We start from the raw sequence: 20,194 nt of genomic DNA, 5'->3' as shown, positions 1-20,194 counted from the left end.
AACTCAAAATTAATACTGAATCAAAACAGCGCTCTGATATAGTCTTTCCAATAATACCCAGATCTAACTACTGTTTAAGACATAGGTAGGCAAACTAAGGCCCGGGGGCAAGATCCATCCCAATCGCCTTCTAAATCCGGCCCGCGGATGGTCCAGGAATCATCATGTTTTTACATGAGTAGAATGTGCCCTTTTATTTAAAATGCATCTCTAGGTTATTTGTGGGGCCTGCCTGGTGTTTTTACATGAGAAGAATGTGTGCTTTTATTTAAAATGCATCTCTGGGTTATTTGTGGGGCATAGGAATTCATTCATTCCCCCTCCCCCCAAAAAAAATATAGTCCGCCCCCTAACAAGGTCTGAGGGACAGTGGAACAGCCTCCTGCTGAAAAAGTTTGCTAACCCCTGGTTTAAGACGAACACAGCACAGGACACTTAGGAGATTTCCTGCATAACAACACCAGTTTAAAGCACAGTTAGAATGCTAATTGGAAGTGGAAACTCTTGGATGAAAACAACCATTTTACACAATGCTCATACAAATGGAAGCACTGAGTGTCTTGCCTGTTATCATTTGACAGAAAAAAGCAAGAGTACTGGGATACATTCACAGCAGTATGTGTAATGTTTAGTGTGTAACATGTAGTATAAACACTGACAACTGGGAAACACTGGCCTGTGAGAGCTTCAGCTGGAGAATTTACCAAAGGTGTCATGGGCTTTGAAGACGCTTGAACTCAGGATGAAAGGGAGAAACGTGCTAGGAGGAAGGCACATTTGACAAATTCTCACCGTGATCAACTCGTGCCCGGAAACCTATGTCCCCGCTGTGGAAGGATGTGTGGATCCAGAATTGGCCTCCACAGTCACTTACATTCTCACTGTTAAAACTGTGCTTATTGAAAATCTTATTCACAATCTTATTCAGCTACAAGTGATCGCCAAAGAAGCAGCAGCTTTGCAAAAGAACTAATTAATTTGGTAGGGCTGGCAATACGTATGGAACTTCCCAGACATTGCCGGATGTATGGTAACCCATGTCGGAAGTGATGATTTTGGCAAAAGGCCTTAAAAATAGCTCAGAAACATCTTTTTTGTCTTTTGACATAATTGCAAAAAAAGTTCTGTGTCCAGATTTTCTGAAACACAGCAAGCCTATGATAGTTTGCTAAAGGTGGTTAAAAGTGGCCGTGAGTAACCTTCCACCGGCAATGTTTGTTTTTACTCATGACACAGATTAAAAAATAAAGTCCAATATTCTTGAATATTAAATGTTTATATACCTTTCCACTGGGAAGACCCAATTCCTTAAGTGCTTGAAAGATCACTTTTTCAGTTTTACCTGATGCAAAAGTTCTGGTAATGCTAGAGGAAAACAATTGATATGTTATTTAAAGGGCATTCTGCATTCCCATCAGCATAACACCTCTTCCACCTACAGAGGCTCCCTTGGGTGCTGAACACACAAATTCACACATGCTGCAGATCCACTTTACTAATAAGAGTGGCTGCTTTTCCAGTTCCATAAGGTAAAGGTAAAGGGACCCCTGACCATTAGGTCCAGTCATGGCCGACTCTGGGGTTGCGGCACTCATCTTGCTTTATTGGCCGAGGGAGCCGGCGTACAGCTTCCGGGTCATGTGGACAGCATGACTAAGCCGCTTCTGGCGAACCAGAGCAGCGCACGGAAATGCCGTTTACCTTCCCGCCGTAGCGGTACCTATTTATCTACTTGCACTTTGACGTGCTTTCGAACTGCTAGGTTGGCAGGAGCAGGGACCGAGCAACAGGAGCTCACCCCGTCACAGGGATTCGAACCGCCGACCTTCTGATCAGCAAGCCCTAGGCTCTGTGGTTTAACCCACAGCGCCACCCGCGTCCCTCTTCTAGTTCCATAGGTTTGCATTATTTATTTCTAATAATAAAGCCAATTTTCCCTCCTCCCCTGAGATTACTTAGAAAGGGAAAAGACAACTTATATTCCCTTCATATCCAAAGCAGCCCAGAGACTCCCAGATCAACCAGGCACTACATTTTAGGAACTTTTCCAAGTTAAAAAGAGATTCCCCATGCCCCAAAGAGCTCAAATTCTTGATGTTGGCAGTGAGAAAGAGGCATTCAAGTTTCTCCTGCAGAAGTTCAATCCAAATCTTTTATGATAACTAGTCTTCAGATATACCACTAGTTCTGATGCAATGTTTTATGGTTTGTCTGTGGGCGCTGATATTTGAGCATGGAAATTATATCAGGATTTTCCACAGTGATCCCCATTTGAATATACCTTATTTCAACAGATGATCTAGTGGTTTTAACCATCCCTCACATTTTTTCTCCTTTAAAATATATCAGCAACCATTGGCATTCTGGGGCTACAAATCCAATGTATATTTTAGGCTACAGAATTCAGTATCCCTGCTGAGCTGTATGATTTGGAAAGAACTCTAACTTGTTTTTTTTGGGGGGGGGGGATCACAACTGTTGTTGGGCTCATCGCTCAACAACTGCACAATGTGCTTACCTTCTAACTGGAATCTTGCCATTAGCGTTTGTCAGAAATGCCAGTTTCATCCAGCTAGAAGTTAAGGGAAAACAGGGAAGAAAATAAAGTGGGAGGCGGGGAGGAGCAGAGAAGTAACTCATATTTCTGTACATGCTTCTACTGATGCATATATAATGTGGGACTCACAGATTTTACCCTGAGAGAGATCTGAGAAATACCCTTGGAAAAACACATGCAAATTGTTTAAGAATCCACTTGGTGTTGAGGTGAATTTCATCATGATTTTCCTATGTTCCATGAGGGAGACCATGATGAACCCAGCCCCTTAAGCCCATGGGACTGACAACAGCTCTGGTCCCAGCTATAGCCATATAGCACAGACTGGGGCTTACAGTGAGGCTATAAACAAGTTCTACCCAAGCTTTAGTTTGGCAATGTCCGCAAGCTCCCACAACCTTGATCAAAAAAACTCTGTCCATTGAAAGCACATCAATAGGCTGAGGGGTTTTTTTTGATGAAAAAACAACAGAATTTTGAGTAAATGAGTGTCTCAAAAGATATGGGGGCCGTAGGACCCCAAAACCCCTCTTAACTGGATTTTCTAGAGTTCTTTTGACCCGTAAACTTGCTGTTGATTAGGCTTTTGGGCTGAATAAAAGCTTTCCCCTTCACACCTTGCCACTATCTTCAATTGCAGATGCTGGAATTTTTGGAGAATCAAAATGAGGGCTTATAAATTGAGGAGGAGATAAACTCGCTTCAGGGAATTCTAAATACAATGGAGGGCTGGTGGGGAAGCATCCTGAATGGTTCAACTCTTGCCATTTCAGAAAATTCTTGGAAGAAGCTCAGGTGGGGGAATGGACCCACTACAAATCAAAATGTTAACCAGAACATACATAATTGGGCAGACATTCTCCTTCCTGAACCAGGAAAAGTTCAGATGGGGCCAACAGCCACAGCATCATCTCTCAACAGATTGTTATGTCCACCAGTGAACTCTCTTACTCCTGAGACCGTATTTGACTTTGGGAACATTTTTATTTGTGGAAAAAAATATGAAGAATAAATTAACACCACATTTCTCATGGATGTTTGAATTTGTGGGGAATGTCCCCTGCAGACTGCCCAGATATTTATCTCCTGCTGGACCAAGTAAGGAAAGGAATTTTTTTTTGGAAAATTCATGCTAAGAAATATGCAGCCAGAAAGAAAACAAGAACTGAAGAGGTGAGGGAAGAAAAGGCTTACTGTTTCTTGAGGCATGTCATGGGGCAGACATTGTTAGCTCGAAAGTTACATATGATTGATCTGAGTCCATCCACCCATTGCTGAAAGAGAAGAAAAGCGCTTAAGCATTCAGCCGCTGGAAATATCAAAAGGAGAAAAAGAGAACATTATTGCCACGGCGCTCACTTCAATGACAAGGTTTCCCTCCATGTTGCTGCAGAATTAATAATAATAATGCACACAGTGACTTGCAATCTCGATCACACGCAGTCTGTAGTCTGCTGGCAGTAGGGGTACAATATGGGCATGTATTTAAGTTAACATCTTACATTAAAAACCTGACAGTACCAAATTATTGAAGGCTTTTCACCAAAGCCAGACTAAACGTCTTTCCTTCTGCAGTGTTGGATGGCAGGTTGAGAGGAGTTCCCTACCAGGACAGACTTTGCTCGTGTGCTCAAGACATCGATTCCATAAAACGTATTTTGTTGCACTGTGCAAAATATGAGCAAGCTAGGGCTGAACTGATATTACCCTTGCTGGTACCTTTCCCGGGAAAATCAGAGGCTCACTATGTCAGGTTCCTATTGGAAGACCAGACAAATGCTAGAACATTAGCAGTGGCAAAGTTTTTATCGGTGGTTGCAAGAACCAATGATCCCTATATTCTGAACGAAATGCTTGTTTAACCTGGAGGTAGGCTGTATGGATTGTGTATTGCTTTGTAATGATTTGTTGGGTCTCTGGACCATAATAAAGGTTGATGATGATAATAATAATAATAATTGGTGCTTTTTTCTAAAAAAAAAAAAAAAAAAAGGTTAGGGGTGCTCTCATTTTGACTCAAGAAAACCACCATTTTATAGTTCAAATCAAGAAAAAAATAAATACAGTAAATGAACAAAAGGCCACTATCAGGGGTAGCAAGAGAACTGACAATTCACCGCGTTAGAGAAGAAACTTTTTTTTTAAAAAAATAGTTTCTTCTCCCGTTAGATTCACAAAATGTCTAGGGGTATGCATACCCCTGCGTCCTCCCAGAAAAAAGCACTGATCACCATCATCATAGCTTGTTTATGTTGAGTGTTCATATATAATGTTGTTTCAATCCTTACAATTACCATGTCACCTACATAAGTGTTGTTCCCATACTGCAGAAGCGGAACTGAGGCTGAGGGCTTGTCTACACTTTTGCCTGTCCCGTGCCAAGAAACCTGCTGTTTACTGCTGAATCAGAACAAACGACACTCCACAGAAAAACTGGCGGATGCTCATTCCAATTCAGTAGGGGGTTTTTTAGGGGGGGCGGGAAGCGGTCGGACAATTGGAAGTGTGAACAAATCCTAAGAGGACAGAGGCTCACCTAAAACCCTTAGCCTGCTCATTACAGGGGTGAGGTTCAAGGCATATAATTCCTTATTCATAGCTTAGTCTCTTCGTCGTAACGCTAAAACAGCTCTCTGCTTATATATTACACGTGACATAGTTCTTTTTAATTATGAATTTATTTATTTGGCTTTTCAAATTAAAGTTTTACAATCACATATCCAATATACATCATAAAAACAAGATTCCAAGGAATCTCCTGGACTTCCCCCTTCCCGTTTGTGGGTCCCTATTGTCAGTCATTCCCTCCTGCATCTTTTGTAATAATCCAAATCTTTTACATCTCCATTATATCCAAAATTCACCATTAAACTACAAGTGTTGTTCCAATCCCACTGATGATTTTAACTATTTACAATGATTTTTAAGATAAATTGTAAACTCTCCCCATTCCGTATTAAAATTTTGGTCTTTCTGGTTTCTGAGTCTTCCGGTCACTTTTGCCGTTTCGGCATAATCCATCAATTTAATCTGCCATTCTTCTCTGATAAGGACTTTATCTTCTTTCCATCTGTTGGCCAATAACATCCATGAAGCCGTGGTCGCATACATAAATAATCTTTTCTGCTCCATTGGGATTTCAGCACCTACACAAGACATACCGTATTTTTCGCTCTATAGGACACACTTTTCCCCCTCCAAAAATGAAGGGGATATGTGTGTGTGTCCTATGGAGCAAATGCAAGCTTTCGCTGAAGCCTGGAGAGCGAGAGAGGTCGGTGCGCACCGACCCCTCTCGCTCTCCAGGCTTCAGGAAGCTATCCGCAAGCCTTTGGAGCCCAGCGGGAGTTCCCGCTGGGCTCCGAAGGCTTGCGGATAGCAGCCTGCAGCCCGAAGCTGTTCTAGCTTTGGGATGGCTGCGCAAAGCCTCCGCAGGGCAGCGGGGAGGAGGCTTGAAAAGCTGTTCCCAAAGCCTCAAGCCTTTGGAGTGCAACTGCGCTCCAAAGGCTTCAGGGATCTTTGAGGCTAGCGGTGGGGGAAAGCAGCACTTCCCCCCACCGCCAGCCCCACAAGCTCGGGGGGCAGCGCAGCCTTTGCACTGTTCCCTGAGAACAAGCAAAAACTTTTTTTTCCTGTTCTCCCCCTCCTATGGTCCGGTGCGTCCTATAGAGCGAAAAATACGGTAGTTCTGGCCCATTTGTTGCCTCAGAAGCTAGGAATGACAGAACTGAGTGCCTGGCCCTAGATGCGCCCCACACTCATCCGAGTCATGGCCATTGATTCCCCTTCTTAAATGTTTTCTTTCTGTATTTATGAAAAATCTAGCAATAACAGGACAAATGCCCTACCCAATCTGGCTGTCATGACAGCCCCTGCACATGTTCAAATGTAGTTGTAGTACTGACTGGGTTGCCCCAGCTACACCAGGTGGCTTCCAGCAAATTAAAACATAAAACACAGTAAAACATCAAACATGTAAAACTTCCCTAAACAGGGCTGCCTTCAGATGTCTTCTAAAAGTCAGATAGTTCTTTATTTCCTGGAAAACTGATGGGAGGGTGTTCCACGGGGAGGGTGCCACTACAGTGGTACCTTGGGTTAAGTACTAAATTTGTTCCGGAGGTCCGTAGTTCTCAACCTGGAGCACCACTTTAGCTAATGGCGCCTCCTGCTACTGCCGCGCCGCCGGAGAATGATTTCTGTTCTCATCCTGAAGCAAAGTTCTTAACCTGAAGCACTATTTCTGGGTTACCCGAGTTTGTAACCTGAAGCGTATGTAACCTGAAGTGTATGTAACCCGAGGTACCACTGTACTGAGAAGGCCCTCTGCCTGGTAAGCTGTGTGTCTGTGGTAGAATTGTTCCTATTGGTGCAGAGGTGAAGGAGTAAAGGACGACTTGGCCTCATCCACGCTTCCACTCATCCTGTGCTTCCTAGACATGGGTCACAGAAGTTTTTCATTGGCCCAACCACTTCCCCAGAGAAGTCTGAATGAGAAAGCCAGTGCGGTAGAGTATTGGACTAGAATCTGGGAGACAGGGTTTAAGTCAGCCAGAAGCCATCAAACTCACTGGGCGAACCTACCCTACCTCAAAGGGTGGTTATTTGGATAAAGTGGGGGAGAGGCAGAATCCTGTACAATATCTTGAATTCCTGGGAGGAAAGCCACCTTTCCACATATTTTATATCAAACCTTTCCTGAAAGCAGCCTATTCGCTGAAGAGGCTATCTACTGTTTTAAACTAGAATTGCCTCTAGTTGCACAAACAAGTTTATGCCACCAGATAGATGCTGAAGCTACAGCAACATAACATTCCATGGTCAGGCCCCCCTAATTGATTTATTAAGTGTTCCATTAATAGCCCGCACAAATATTAGCCTCTCTACTTCAGCTACCGTTGCCAATTTTAGCCCAAATTAAGTAACGTGTAATTTGTGCTGGCATTAACGGCATCTATTTTAGAACTTTACAACTGTGAATTGCCTAGAAGACTTCACAGGAAAGACACAGCAATTGTTAGGAAGCTCTTAAGCCTACACAATGATCCTGCTACATTGTGTTCCATTACTTCCTATTTTTCATCCCCGGAAATCGTTTCTGCACTCATTAAGGTGTCTTTTCTGTGACTATCACGCTGGCTCGTGAGTCCCATTTCATTATCATCCATACCCAGAATTTCCAAATTTGTCAAGTTTTAATTTAAAGGTTCTGTAGAACACCATCTGCAGTCAGTAGCAATCTTGGCAGCCGAAGCATAAACTGCCAGAACAGCATGAAAACAAGAGCCTTTCTGGCCAATATCTGATCGGGAAAGGATGGTGTAAATTGCATGGCAGTTTACATAAATTGCAGAATAGTCTTACATGACTGCAACAGTTGTGGGATGATTATCGATATCATACTTCCCACTTCGTCTGCGGCTCTAAGTATACATGCTACAAATCAGGTCCCGTTGAAATTACTGGTGGGCAAGTACCTGCTCTAGGTAAAAAAGGTAAAGGACCCCTGGACGGTTAAGTCCAGCCAAAGGCGACTATGGGGTTGTGGCACTCATCTTGCTTTCAGGCCAAGGGAGCCGGAGTTTGTTCACACAGAGCTTTCTGGGTCATGTGGCTAGCAAGACTAAACCACTTCTGGTGGAACAGAACACCGTGATGGAAACCAGAGCACACAGAAATGGTGTTTACCTTCCCGCTGAAGTGGTACCTGTTTATCTACTTGTACTGGTGTGCTTTCAAACTGCTAGGTTGGCAGGAGCTGGGACAGACCAATGGGAGCTCACCCCATTGCGGGGATTCGAACCGCTGACCTTCTGATTGACATGCCCAATTGATATTCAGAAGTATAAAAAGGTAAAGGGGACCCCTGACTGTTAAGTCCAGTTGCAAAAGACTCTGGGGTTGCGGCGCTCATCTCGCTTTACTGGCCGAGGGAGCCGGCGTTTGTCCACAGACAGCTTCTGGGTCATGTGGCCAGCATGACTAAGCCACTTCTGGCGAACCAGAGCAGTGCACGGAAATGCCGTTTACCTTCCCGCCGGAGTGGTACCTATTTATCTACTTGCACTTTGACATGCTTTTGAACTGATAGGTTGGCAGGAGCTGGAACTGAGCATTGGGAGCTCACCCCGTGGTGGGGATTCGAACTCAGAAGTATACCAACTCCAGAAATGGAAGCAGTACATAGCCATCATGACTAGTAGCCATTGACAGGCTTATCCTAAAATGTGATTATACTGTATCTCTAATAATACTGTTTCTCTCAACCATTATCAGATTCCCGCATGAAGTTTTCTAGGTGACCATGGACTGGTCACAGCCCCTCAGCCTAACCTGGTAAAAATGGGGAACAGAGAGAACCATTGAAACTACCTTCAGCTGCTTGAAGAAAAGTCAGGATAAAATAAGAAGAAGAAGAAGAAGAAGAAGAAGAAGAAGAAGAAGAAGAAGAAGAAGTGACTTCTCATTACAAGGGCTTTCCCAATAATCTGTACATACGCTCAGTGCAGAGATGCTTACACAACCAATTACAGAAAACATTACTTCACAGCAACAAAAACAAGTGAGATAAGCCGATTCATTCTGTCACCACAGTACTGTTCCATTGTACCTCCATTTCTCTTTAAAAATAAGATAAAAATGAAACTTTCAAAATAACCTTGAATATTGAAAAACCACTGATCTCCCCCCCCCAATCTAAGAATTTAAAACAAAACCAAACAAAACCCATAAGTACTGAAAGAGACAAGTGTTAGTTAAAAAATTATGCCTTCTTTTGCAAGAATGCCACCAGGTGTCAGCAGTAGTACACTGTACCACACAGTTAAGGAGATAAAGAAACTAAGAAAACCATTGAAATACACTCCAGTTTTCAAATGGAATTACATCCCTCTTGGTTCTAAGAACAATTAAATTGGTGGAAAACCAGGACTCTTTAGACAGCCATACAGGGAGGTGGGGAATTCTCATTCAGAGGATGTGTCAGTCTGTATTTGCCATTTATATTGATAATGTGTTGCCTCTTTCCTACGTTAACGGACAGGGAGATAAAAATGGATGCTGTACATAAACAAAGCTCTAACATCTTGGGTGGCTAGAATATGCAATCCTATTTATTAATTACATTTTTTAATCCCATTGCTTCCTCTTATAATAGTTCTCCACAGACCCATTTTAGGCTAGGAGGCCGCCTACCCTTACCCCATATCTGACTTTAACCTGACCTTGACAAGACCAGGATGAAGAATGCCTGTTTTCAGTTATTTGGTGCGGTATCTGCAAGAAATTTATTGTGAATCAAGTTTAAAAGCTTTGAATGTAACTAGGAATGGGCAATGCTGTCAGTTCTGGTATCTCTCCATTTCTCATTTTTATAATATTGAGTTCAGTTCAGCACATTTCCACATCACTATATGTGTTTGAGCCTCATGAAAATTTGTCAGCATTTCAGTGCACATTTCTCCTAATAAGCACATTCTGTAAGCAGCGTTCATTCATTGTAAACAGTGTAATATTCACTGTAAACAATGTAATATTCACTGCAAACAGTATAATATTCACAATCTGCGGCAATTTCCCAAAATGCAATGCATCCCCCCTACTTATGTGTACGTTTTCATGCATAACTTCCTTTAAATGTGCACATTATTGTCAACTCTTCTTGGTTGGGGAACTGCATCGCAAAATTCAGAGAGGTGAACATATTAAAAGAGAGCAGTGTTTGGTTTCGTGCATTGTTTTGGGAAGTGTGAATTAGGTAGGGTAAAGGTAAAGGGACCCCTGACCATTAGGTCCAGTCGTGACCGACTCTGGGGCTGCAGCACTCATCTCGTTTTATTGGCCGAGGGAGCCGGCGTACAGCTTCCGGGTCATGTGGCCAGCATGACTAAGCCGCTTCTGGCAAACCAGAGCAGCGCACGGAAACGCCGTTTACCTTCCCGCCGGAGTGGTACCTATTTATCTACTTGCACTTTGACGTGCTTTTGAACTGCTAGGTTGGCAGGAGCTGGGACCAAGTAACGGGAGCTCACCCCATTGTGGGGATTCGAACCACCGACCTTCTGATCGGCAAGTCCTAGGCTCTGTGGTTTAACCCACAGCACCACCTGCGTCCTGTGAATTAGGTAGGTGTCCATTAAAATGTGGACTGCACCAAATGTCCCCGCTATCCCTAACCTTAACACACAGCAGTTGGGCATATTTCTCCTTTCCCCCATTTTCGTGGAGTAATTTCTCTGCCAGAAAAAGTAGAATGTGAAGACAAACAGGCCCCACTATGAAGGACCTCAGTTACTGCTTCTTGCCAGATCAGACAATGACCATAACATGACTATCTTCATATAACAACAGAACATTTTATTATTTGCTTTTTCTCTCTCTGGAAAAGCTAGTAAATGGCAGCACCCAGGAAAGAGGCAACTACTGAAAAACAAGTTTCACCCAGAAGCCAGTAGAATACTTGAGTGGTTTCTGTTTCTATTCAGGATGAAAACAAGCTTTGTTAGCACTGAAATAGGACATTCCACAGGGCAAAGGGCCAGTTCACCTAGTCATTTTCAACTGAAAACATCTCCAGTCGCTTGGTTCAACATACGAGAATAGCTGGAATAAGCACACTTGGAAATACACAACTATACTTTCCATCAGCACTCAAGCAGTAATTTCTGCTTTCAGAGAAATGTCAACACCATCATTTGCTCACATTCATATCTTCTTACCCCATTGCTTTCCTCAACTCCCTCCAGCCGGAGGAAGTTGCTTCTCTACCCTACTTCATGTCTGAATTATATTCTGATCTCCTTTGCCAATGTTGACCTTATAAAGCCCATGGCACCAAACAAGAGCTGCTGATACAGCCACCATCCCTTATATTCTCTGTAGGTTATTGCGTTCTGCAGAAGAACTTTTCCTTAACATCCAGAAAATATCAGAAGGACTGTCAGTGCAGCTGCCCATTTTGTGGAACAGTATCCCAACTGAGATAAAAAGGACACCTATTATTCACACTTTTTGAACACAGTTGACAACTGGTTCAAGATGATTTACTGGCTGGATTAAAAGGTCTATGTTAGGAATTCTAACGTAGGCGCCGAAATCCCAAAGGAGCAGAAAAGACTATTTATGTATGCGACCATGGCTGCATAGATGTTATTGGCCCAGAAATGGAAAGAAGATCAAGTCCCTACCAGAGAAGAATGGCAAATTAAATTTATGGATTATGCTGAAATGGCAAAAATGACCGGAAGAATCAGAAATCTGGAAGACCAAAATGTTAATAGGGAAATTTTATAATGGAGAATGGGGAAAATTTATTTATCTTAAAAACTATTGTAAACACTTAAAATTATTAGGATTAGAATAACACTTGCAGTTTAATGGTGAATTTTGGGCACAATGGAGAGGTAAAAAATTTGGATTATTACAATGTTTCAACAATTGTAAAATTATTGAATGTTAAAATGATGTTGGAATGAAACGAAGTGGTTTTAGCAATAAAGTTAAAAGGAATATGTAAAAAGGGATGGATATTAGATGAAAACTCGAAATTATAATATGTGAAGACAAAGAATTAAGAGAAAATAGAGAATGGATTTGCTGAATTAAATATTTGAATTGGAATACAAAAAAGGGAGGTGTGAGGAAGTCATGAAAATAAGTAAATGAACCGTAAGATATAGAAAGAGGGATTTGTTTTTAATTTGTTTTTGTTTTTCTCAGTGTTTGTACTTTTTGTGTCTTTTTTTCTTTTTTATTATTATTTTTGTAACTTTTCTTGTGGAAACTTTAATAAATATTACTTTTTTAAAAAAATTGGATTATCACAAAAGATGCAGGAAGGAATGACGGACCATAGGATCCACAAAGCGGAGGAGTGAAGTCCAGGAGATTCTTTGGAATCTTGTTTCTATGTTGTATGTTGGATATGTGACTGTAAAACTTTAATCTGAAAAACCAAATAAATACATTTATTAAAAAGAATAAAAGGTCTACGCTAGATGTTGATTTTGTATCGTTTTTAAACCTGTCTTAGTTGGTTTTTGCACTGTTAAGAACTATTTTTAGCAGTTTTTAGTGTGTTTGTAAATTGCATGAATACTAATATAATAGGCAGTCCATCAATCAATCAATCATCATCATACATATAGCTGAATAGATATATCTATGTCTTTCAGATGCCCAATGGACTTGGTCCAAGCAGCCATACATCCAGGGAGAGTTCCCATTAATATGCTGGGAATATGCAAAGCTTTCCCCATTTATCTCTGTGGCTTTGTAGGTCTTTTTAAAACTCTGGCAGCATTTGAAAGTAGAATCGTGGTTTTAAATCAATATGATTAATGTAGTTCCCAAATTGCTGGCCAACAGCAGAGCAGTAATGGAGAGATGAAAGCAAACAAGCAGACAGCAGCTTTGCCTCGGTATGGAAATGGGTAGATTAAGAACAGCCTGATATCCTGCAATATGGGAGGTCCTAGGTATAGGTTAAAAAGAACAGTCCATCAGGATCATTATCTTCAGAAGCTAGTTAAGGAAGAGGCAGTGAAAATCTTGTTTGAATGCTCTGCGTCCTTTGTGCTGTACAAATTACATGACCATAGTTTGTACAGCCCGTGAGCTTCAAAATACACCTCCTCAATATCGAACACCTGCTTCAGATTATTACCACAAAAACCTGTTTCGTGTTCAATATAGTAACCTCTACAGGAAAGCTTGTTATGTATGACCTTGCCCTCATTTTGTGCTCTCCATTATAGCTGAGTACTGGGGCAGAGTTAAGGAGCTGGCAAGTTTCCCAAATCAAGTTTCTTATTAAACTTTAATCCTTGAATCGTGCAATCTCTTGGTTTCAAGAGCTTTCCTGAAAAAAAAAACTTATTAGTTGATGTTCCTTGAGTTGCCAGGTCTAACTTCTTTTTCAATCTTGGAGTTTTAACTAAGAGGTTGAGAGTGAAGAGACAGAAATATCTGGTTAGGCTTGGCAGCACAGCTGGTTCAACAGCAAAACAGGTGAGTTGTTTGCAAACCCCGGGAGAAACCTAAAGGTATGCAAAAGTACATTTCTTCCAAAAAAAAATTCACCCAAAGTAGTGTAAAATCCTTTCCCCATAGGATTGTAGGACTGTGTACACATACACACACAGTACATGAGTGCTTCACTCTGCTCTGCAACCATTCACACTGACACAAGTTGTTTCCGTTCAGTGATGCATTATTATTTTTATTTAACAGTCTGGCCTGGCAATATATTGTGAATCATGGTGGGTGGGTGCTATGCAAAAATCATGTTGCAGGAAAAACTGTGAAGCCAGCCACAATACCTCAAGGGCCGCTTCTCCCCATATGCATTAACCTGGACCCTGTGCTCATCCTCTGAGCCTCCTCCACAAGAGATCTGGAGAGTGGTAACTTGAGAACACAGGGCCTATTCTGTGGTGGCTCCCCATTTGTGGAATGCTTTCTCTGGGGAGGCTCACCTGATGCCTTCGTTACATATCTTTAGGCACCGGGTGAGAATGTTTCTCTTCAACCAGGTCATTGGCTGATGAACATTCTATGGCTTTTAATTTGTGCTTTTGGGGGGGGGGGTATTGTTTTGTTTCTATTTTATTGTGGTTTCTTTTTCTTTTGCATTTTGTCTGTTCATTTTGTCAGCCATGTGATCTTCAGATGAAGGGTAGTATACAAACTTAATAATAATTATTGCTGCCTAGACATTGGGCATTTATTTCAAGTAGATCACACCTAAACAAAGTGCCCAAAATAATGAGTGATTCCTAAGTCCCCTCATTGCAGTGCGTGTGCTTACAGTCTGGTTACTACTAAAATTAAAAGGAATATTATGGAGATAATTTAAAGGTGAACTTCTTTTGTAATAAAAAAAAAATAGCGTCCCTACCATACAACTGCCTTTCAAAAGAGCAGAAATGCAAAAACACTCAACTTCACAACTAACAACACTTGTGGTACATAAAGCACATTATCAAACCATGGTTAATAGTATATTCATAGCAATAGTATATTCACAGCAATGAGTACTGTAGACGTATTGGCCATTAAATGTGAATAGCGGTTTTGCAAATATGCTTGAGTTTAAGATGCCATTAAATGCTCTCGGCCGCTAAGTTAAGATTGTGTTTTCCCTGGTAGCCTATTTGCACTTAGGCTCTGTTCCCTAAAGTAGCATCTTCTCGAGAATGTTATCTTTCCTCGATATGAACTGATATACACACATGCCATAATGTTCATAACAAAATTAAAACTGAGCTGGAAGTCAGCCCACTGCTATTCAATGAGTGTATATAAAATTGCGCGGAGACTTCTCACATGGCTATTTAATGGGATGAATCAGCTAGGACATGAAAATAGGGTTGCCATTCATCTGGGACATTACCGAGATTTCAAAGGCGGGATGAGGATCTAGGTTTTGGGGCGTTTTTGTTTTGTCCCACTAAATATGGCCCAGTAGCTTTCCCTGTGCTCTTAGAAAATGGGATCATCTTAATAGATGGTCCTGGTTGCGGGCAGTCCCTCAAACTGCCCCCCCCTGGTGTGGGTGGAGCTATTACCCTTACACCGGGGGGTGGCACCACAATCACCCAGGGCTATTGCCCAATCATTTTGAAGGATGATTGTGGGGGGAAATATAAAAGCAGCAGTGTGACGTGTGCCAGGCTCCTGCTTCGCGCTGCCAAACACTCGCCCACCCTCCCTTTAATTTAAGTGCCTTGCGTTGAACTTCGGTTGGTTGCCCGTCTTGAGTCAGAGATTGGTAGGATTTTTTTCCATTTGGCAACTTGGCACGGGCCACTTGGTTTTTGCCTACCTCTTAGCAATCGTCACAACTTTGTAAGGTTTGGCGGTTAGGCATTGGCTTATTGTTGAATGGGGAAGGGAGGTCGGACATCGCCAGCCCCTCCATTTCAAGGGTATTCTGTTAAAGGAAGCTGGGGCCAGGATCCTGTCCGAAGTCTGCTTGAGGGGCTAGGGCCATGCCGGGCCTCTGGGAACACCAGGGGAGATGCAGGCGGGTTCCCCCGAAGCAATTTCCCTTTGGGTGGTGTCAGGGAACTGACATCAGAGCGAGAGGTGGAGGCAGGGCTCCAGAGCGAGAGGGGACCAGCAGGGGGGAAGGAATTCAGCGTAACACCAGTAGAGAAGAGAGGGAGATGGAGGAATTGGTGACAGGGCTCCGAGACCTTTCACCAGAAACTAGTGGAGAGCGCGCTGGCACGCCCCAGCCTTCCCCTTACTTGCGCAGACGAGTTCCGCGCAGGGAACATAGGTGGAGACTTGGCGTCAAACAGCTTTTATGCTGGAAGAGGTTCAAGAAACGCCCACTGACGGATTCTGCAAGTGACTAACAGGTCACGGAGGGCGAGCTGTGAGCCTAAGCATGGTTGGGCAAGCAATCAAACTAAACCGAAGGCAATTTACGCACAAGTAACCCCCTTACAACCATTACAGGTGGTTTACCCTTACAGGCTTCCCGCAAAGGGGGCAGGAGTCAGATATGGTCTTGCCAATGCCTAAGCCAATACCGCTCTCATTCCTGTAATCAATAAAGTTGTGGCCAAGATTTTGCCCAAAACCTTAAACAAAATATCCATGTCTGTGTGAATTTCTTTATTCTAATGGGGGATCGGCTTGGGGGTCTTGCCACACAATAAGCATGGAATATACCGATACATGTGACGCGGGTGGTGCTGTGGGTTGAACAACAGAGCCTAGGACTTGCCGATCAGAAGGTCAGCGATTCGAATCCCCGTGACAAGGTGAGCTCCCGTTGCTCGGTCCCTGCTCCTACCAACCTAGCAGTTCGAAAGCACGTCAAAGTGCAAGTAGATAAATAAGTACCACTCTGGCAGGAAGGTAAACGGCATTTCCGTGCACTGCTCTGCTTCGCCAGAAGTGTCTTAGTCATGCTGGCCACATGACCTGGAAGCTGTATGCCGGCTCCCTTGGCCAATAAAGCGAGATGAGCGCCACAACCCCAGAGTCGGCCACGGCTGGACCTAATGGTCAGGGGTCCCTTTACCTTTTTATACCAATACATAGCTGCTCTAAAGCTATTATGGCAGGGGGTTGCCTTAGAGATATTTATCTCCTGCAAAAAATGTTGAAAGAGAGCCTCTCTCTTTCGCTCGTAGCGGACTGTGCTGGTGAAGCAGTTTTTCTAGGATGTAATGAAACCTCGTCTATAAGTGACTACGGTACTCCAAACTGTGTAACTGGGATCTTTGGTATTCCTGGGAACTGTCCATGAGAATATATGCCCAGACATATTGTAATTGCTTTGAAATGTTATGTGCACTGGAGCTTCTAGGAATCGAACAAATGGGGTCAGCTCTACACCGTCGATCTTTGGAGGGAAACTATTTACTGAAAAAGCCTCTTAAATACCGTATCCACCAAAAGGGAAGCAAGCCATTCTGCTTTGCTATGGTAAATCAAAAGTAATTTCACTGGACTCCAGATGGGGGGGAAACTATTCGTTATAAACATGACCATTATCATCGCAGAGATAATATTTTTTAAAGAAGTTTTTCAAAATTGCAAATTCGTTATAGGATAGCATAGCAGAATTATAACCAAAAAGCATATAAAGAAGAAAGGGGGAAAGCAAACAATCTCCAAAACGTATTAAAACAGATATGATAAAATCCTTATAATATGTACACAGACAAATCTTATCTCAGTAGGCTTTTCTGAGTTGGGAGGCTTTTAATGCAAACTTCACTGCAAGAAGCATGACTATATTAGCATAATCTTAAAAAGAAAACAGAATACAAGAGAACACTTGTAGCAGAAAGCAAATTGGGGTGGCTCCATAATTTGGTGTTACGTGCACATGTTTGAAATGCAGGAGGTTCCAGTACTGATTCTTGGCATCTCTGGTTTGCTGTTGGGGAACCTTTAAATTTTTGGAAAGCCTCTGCCAGGCTAAATTAACCAATGATTTAACTCAGTATATGGCATCTCAACATGTCCATAGGCCCTTAATTCACGTATCCACAATACAAAGTGCTTGAAATACGTTTTTGTTTTCATTTCATCAAGCATCAGATATTTTATTTTTTGCACTCAGGCTCGACAGTTCGCAAAGGATAAATACATCATCATGCCCTTTTGAAAACAAAACCAAGATTATAATTGTATTCTTTTCCATTCTTCTTCAAATGAAAGCCAAGGTTTAAGTGATATTTAACAAAAGTCTCCCAGCAGTCTTACTTTGAAGAGTTGCAGATTACATCTTTCACTGCAATGCAAACTTTTTATCACACACGGACACACTTCCTAAATTGCCATTCTAACATTTTCCCAAATGGGGGGAACACCCAAACATTTGGGAAAGCACTGCATTAGGTTCAATGGAAACATTAGCTCAATTTTTGCAACATGCACAATCCCATTTCAATTTCCACAGATCTGTGTCCAAATGAGAACTTGTTATCCTTCAGTAGAACACTTGGAATTTTATATAGAATAGCAATGCTTAAATATACAATACCTTAGCATCTTCGGTGCTTTCTGCTACCATATACGTGAAGCTGATGTTCACCAGATCTGTGCCGCTACAGACACAAACTATTTTCCCTTCAAGTTCATTTTCTGTCTTGCCAACAGCCTCGAGAGCAGCTAATATTTTTGGATCCTGTTAGAGACAATGAATGCCTTGTTAGACGTCCAGAGCTAAAACAGAAAGGAATTTTGTTCGCTTCCCCCACCTCAAATATTTAACATGTAAACATTTCTTATTCACCTTTGCTAAATATTTTTTTTTTATCAATGCTTCAAGTCCACAGTTTGAAAGCATTCACGGCACAGCTGAGTATTTGTAATACAAATAATAATAATAATAATAATAATAATAATAATAATTTATTATTTATACCCTGCCCATCTGGCTGGGTTTCCCCAGCCACTCTGGGCGGTTTCCAACAGAACACTAAAATACAATAATCTATTAAACATTTAAAGCTTCCCTAAACAGGGCTGCCTTCAGATGTCTTCTAAAACTTTGGTAGTTGTTTTTCTCTTTGACATCTGGTGGGAGGGAGATCCACAGGGAGGGTGCCACTACCGAGAAGGCCCTCTGCCTGGTTCCCTGTAACTTGGCTTCTCACAGTGAGGGAACAGCCAGAAGGCCCTCAGAGCTGGACCTCAGTGTCCAGGCAGAACGATGGAGGTGGAGACACTCCTTCAGGTATACTGAGGCCGTTTAGGGCTTTAAAGGTCAGCACCAACACTTTGAATTGTGCTTGGAAACGTACTGGGAGCCAGTGTAGGTCTTTTAGGACCAGTGTTACATGGTCTCAGCAGCCGCTCCCAGTCACCAGTCTAGCTGCCGCATTCTGGATTAGTTGTAGTTGCCGGGTCACCTTCAAAGGTAGCCCCACATAGAGCGCATTGCAGTAGTCCAAGCAAGATGATGTCACAAAGGCCTTGTTCCAGAAGGCGGAAACTTTATATGCCACAAAGCTGGTGGCAACTTGTTAAAATTCAACCTTTAGGAGCTGACACACCATGATTCTAGGTTATTTATGAAGATGCTCTTTAAAGGCAGGATACCGCAATCATATTTCTGGAAAAAGGGAATCAATTTCCAACGACTGTTCTTTTGCTCAATTGCACTTCTGTTTTTCCTTTCCACAGCACGATGGTTTGCATTTTCATAAAACATGGTCCAGTCATAGGTCAACTCTCTAAGCTATGATCACCGTTGCAGGTCACACCTTTTATAAATGGCACTGGGGGCAGTGTGACATATGGCTGACTCTTATGTTTACCAATCTATGTCTTCAGAAGATTGTGTTTTGCAACCAGTTGCAGAACTGGTCGGCCTTGTTTCTGCCACTTCAACAATCTCAGGAAGGTTAGGGGGAAAGAATTGTTTTTTAAAAAACTACAAATCTGAAAAACAGATTATCACCCTGTAGTCTGCATGCAAGCCAGAACTGAAGGAATATGTAGATTGGAGATTTATTGTACAGACCCTATCATGTTACTCTGATGTAAAGAGATTTCCAGTTTGTCGCTTAAAATCAGGAAAGCTCATTTGCATGGCAACATCTTCTTGTAGATCGGAATGCCAATGAATGAATACATTAAACCCTTATCTTAATAATGGTCATACATTTTTATAAGTGTTTGATGGCTCTCTGTTTGAAGCTGTGTCTAAAATTTAATTGGAAGAAAACTTTGGGCAAGCTTCACCCACAAAGACAGCATTTTTATATATATATATATTTATTTAAAAAAAAATTAGTTACAACACACAAAACAAAACATACAAAAATATCACTTTTTATAACATATTTTCTTGTCCTCTTTGGACTTCCTCACATCTCCCGCTCCTGCGTCCCAAATTTATAAAAATTAATCCAGCAATTTATCACCTTGTCCCCACCTTGCAATCTAATTTTCCAATGTTATATCTTAAATTTTAGATATATTCATTTCACTCATTAAAACATTAAACTTAGCCTAATAGTTATCTAAAAATTTGATTTTTTCTTGAATTTAACTTATCTTCATAATTCACTTCATCTGTTTCGATGGTGCCAAATTGTTTATGATCAAGCATCCTGCTTAACATTCATACAATTTACAATATTTTTGCAAATAAATCTTAATTTT

General features: G+C 41.9%; 1 protein-coding gene across 15 annotated transcripts in view; it reads right to left on the bottom strand.

Moving 5' to 3' along the window:
* Positions 1 to 20,194, bottom strand: part of PLCB4 (phospholipase C beta 4) — a 236,956-nt gene that overhangs the window by 65,133 nt on the left and 151,629 nt on the right. For all 15 annotated transcript variants that reach the window (XM_081856853.1, XM_081856849.1, XM_081856850.1 and 12 more), the window contains 4 exons: positions 18,066 to 18,209; positions 3,752 to 3,831; positions 2,519 to 2,572; positions 1,284 to 1,365 (listed from right to left, as the gene is read on the bottom strand). In XM_081856853.1, the coding sequence (XP_081712979.1) occupies positions 1,284 to 1,365; positions 2,519 to 2,572; positions 3,752 to 3,831; positions 18,066 to 18,209 (360 nt within the window). The remainder of the gene's footprint in view (positions 1 to 1,283; positions 1,366 to 2,518; positions 2,573 to 3,751; positions 3,832 to 18,065; positions 18,210 to 20,194) is intronic.

This window comes from Podarcis erhardii (genome assembly GCF_964252035.2).
Source record: "Podarcis erhardii genome assembly, chromosome: 3".
Lineage (NCBI taxonomy): Eukaryota > Metazoa > Chordata > Lepidosauria > Squamata > Lacertidae > Podarcis > Podarcis erhardii.
The sequence above is the reverse complement of the archived record's forward strand: the minus strand, read 5'-3'. Positions and strand labels throughout refer to the sequence as shown.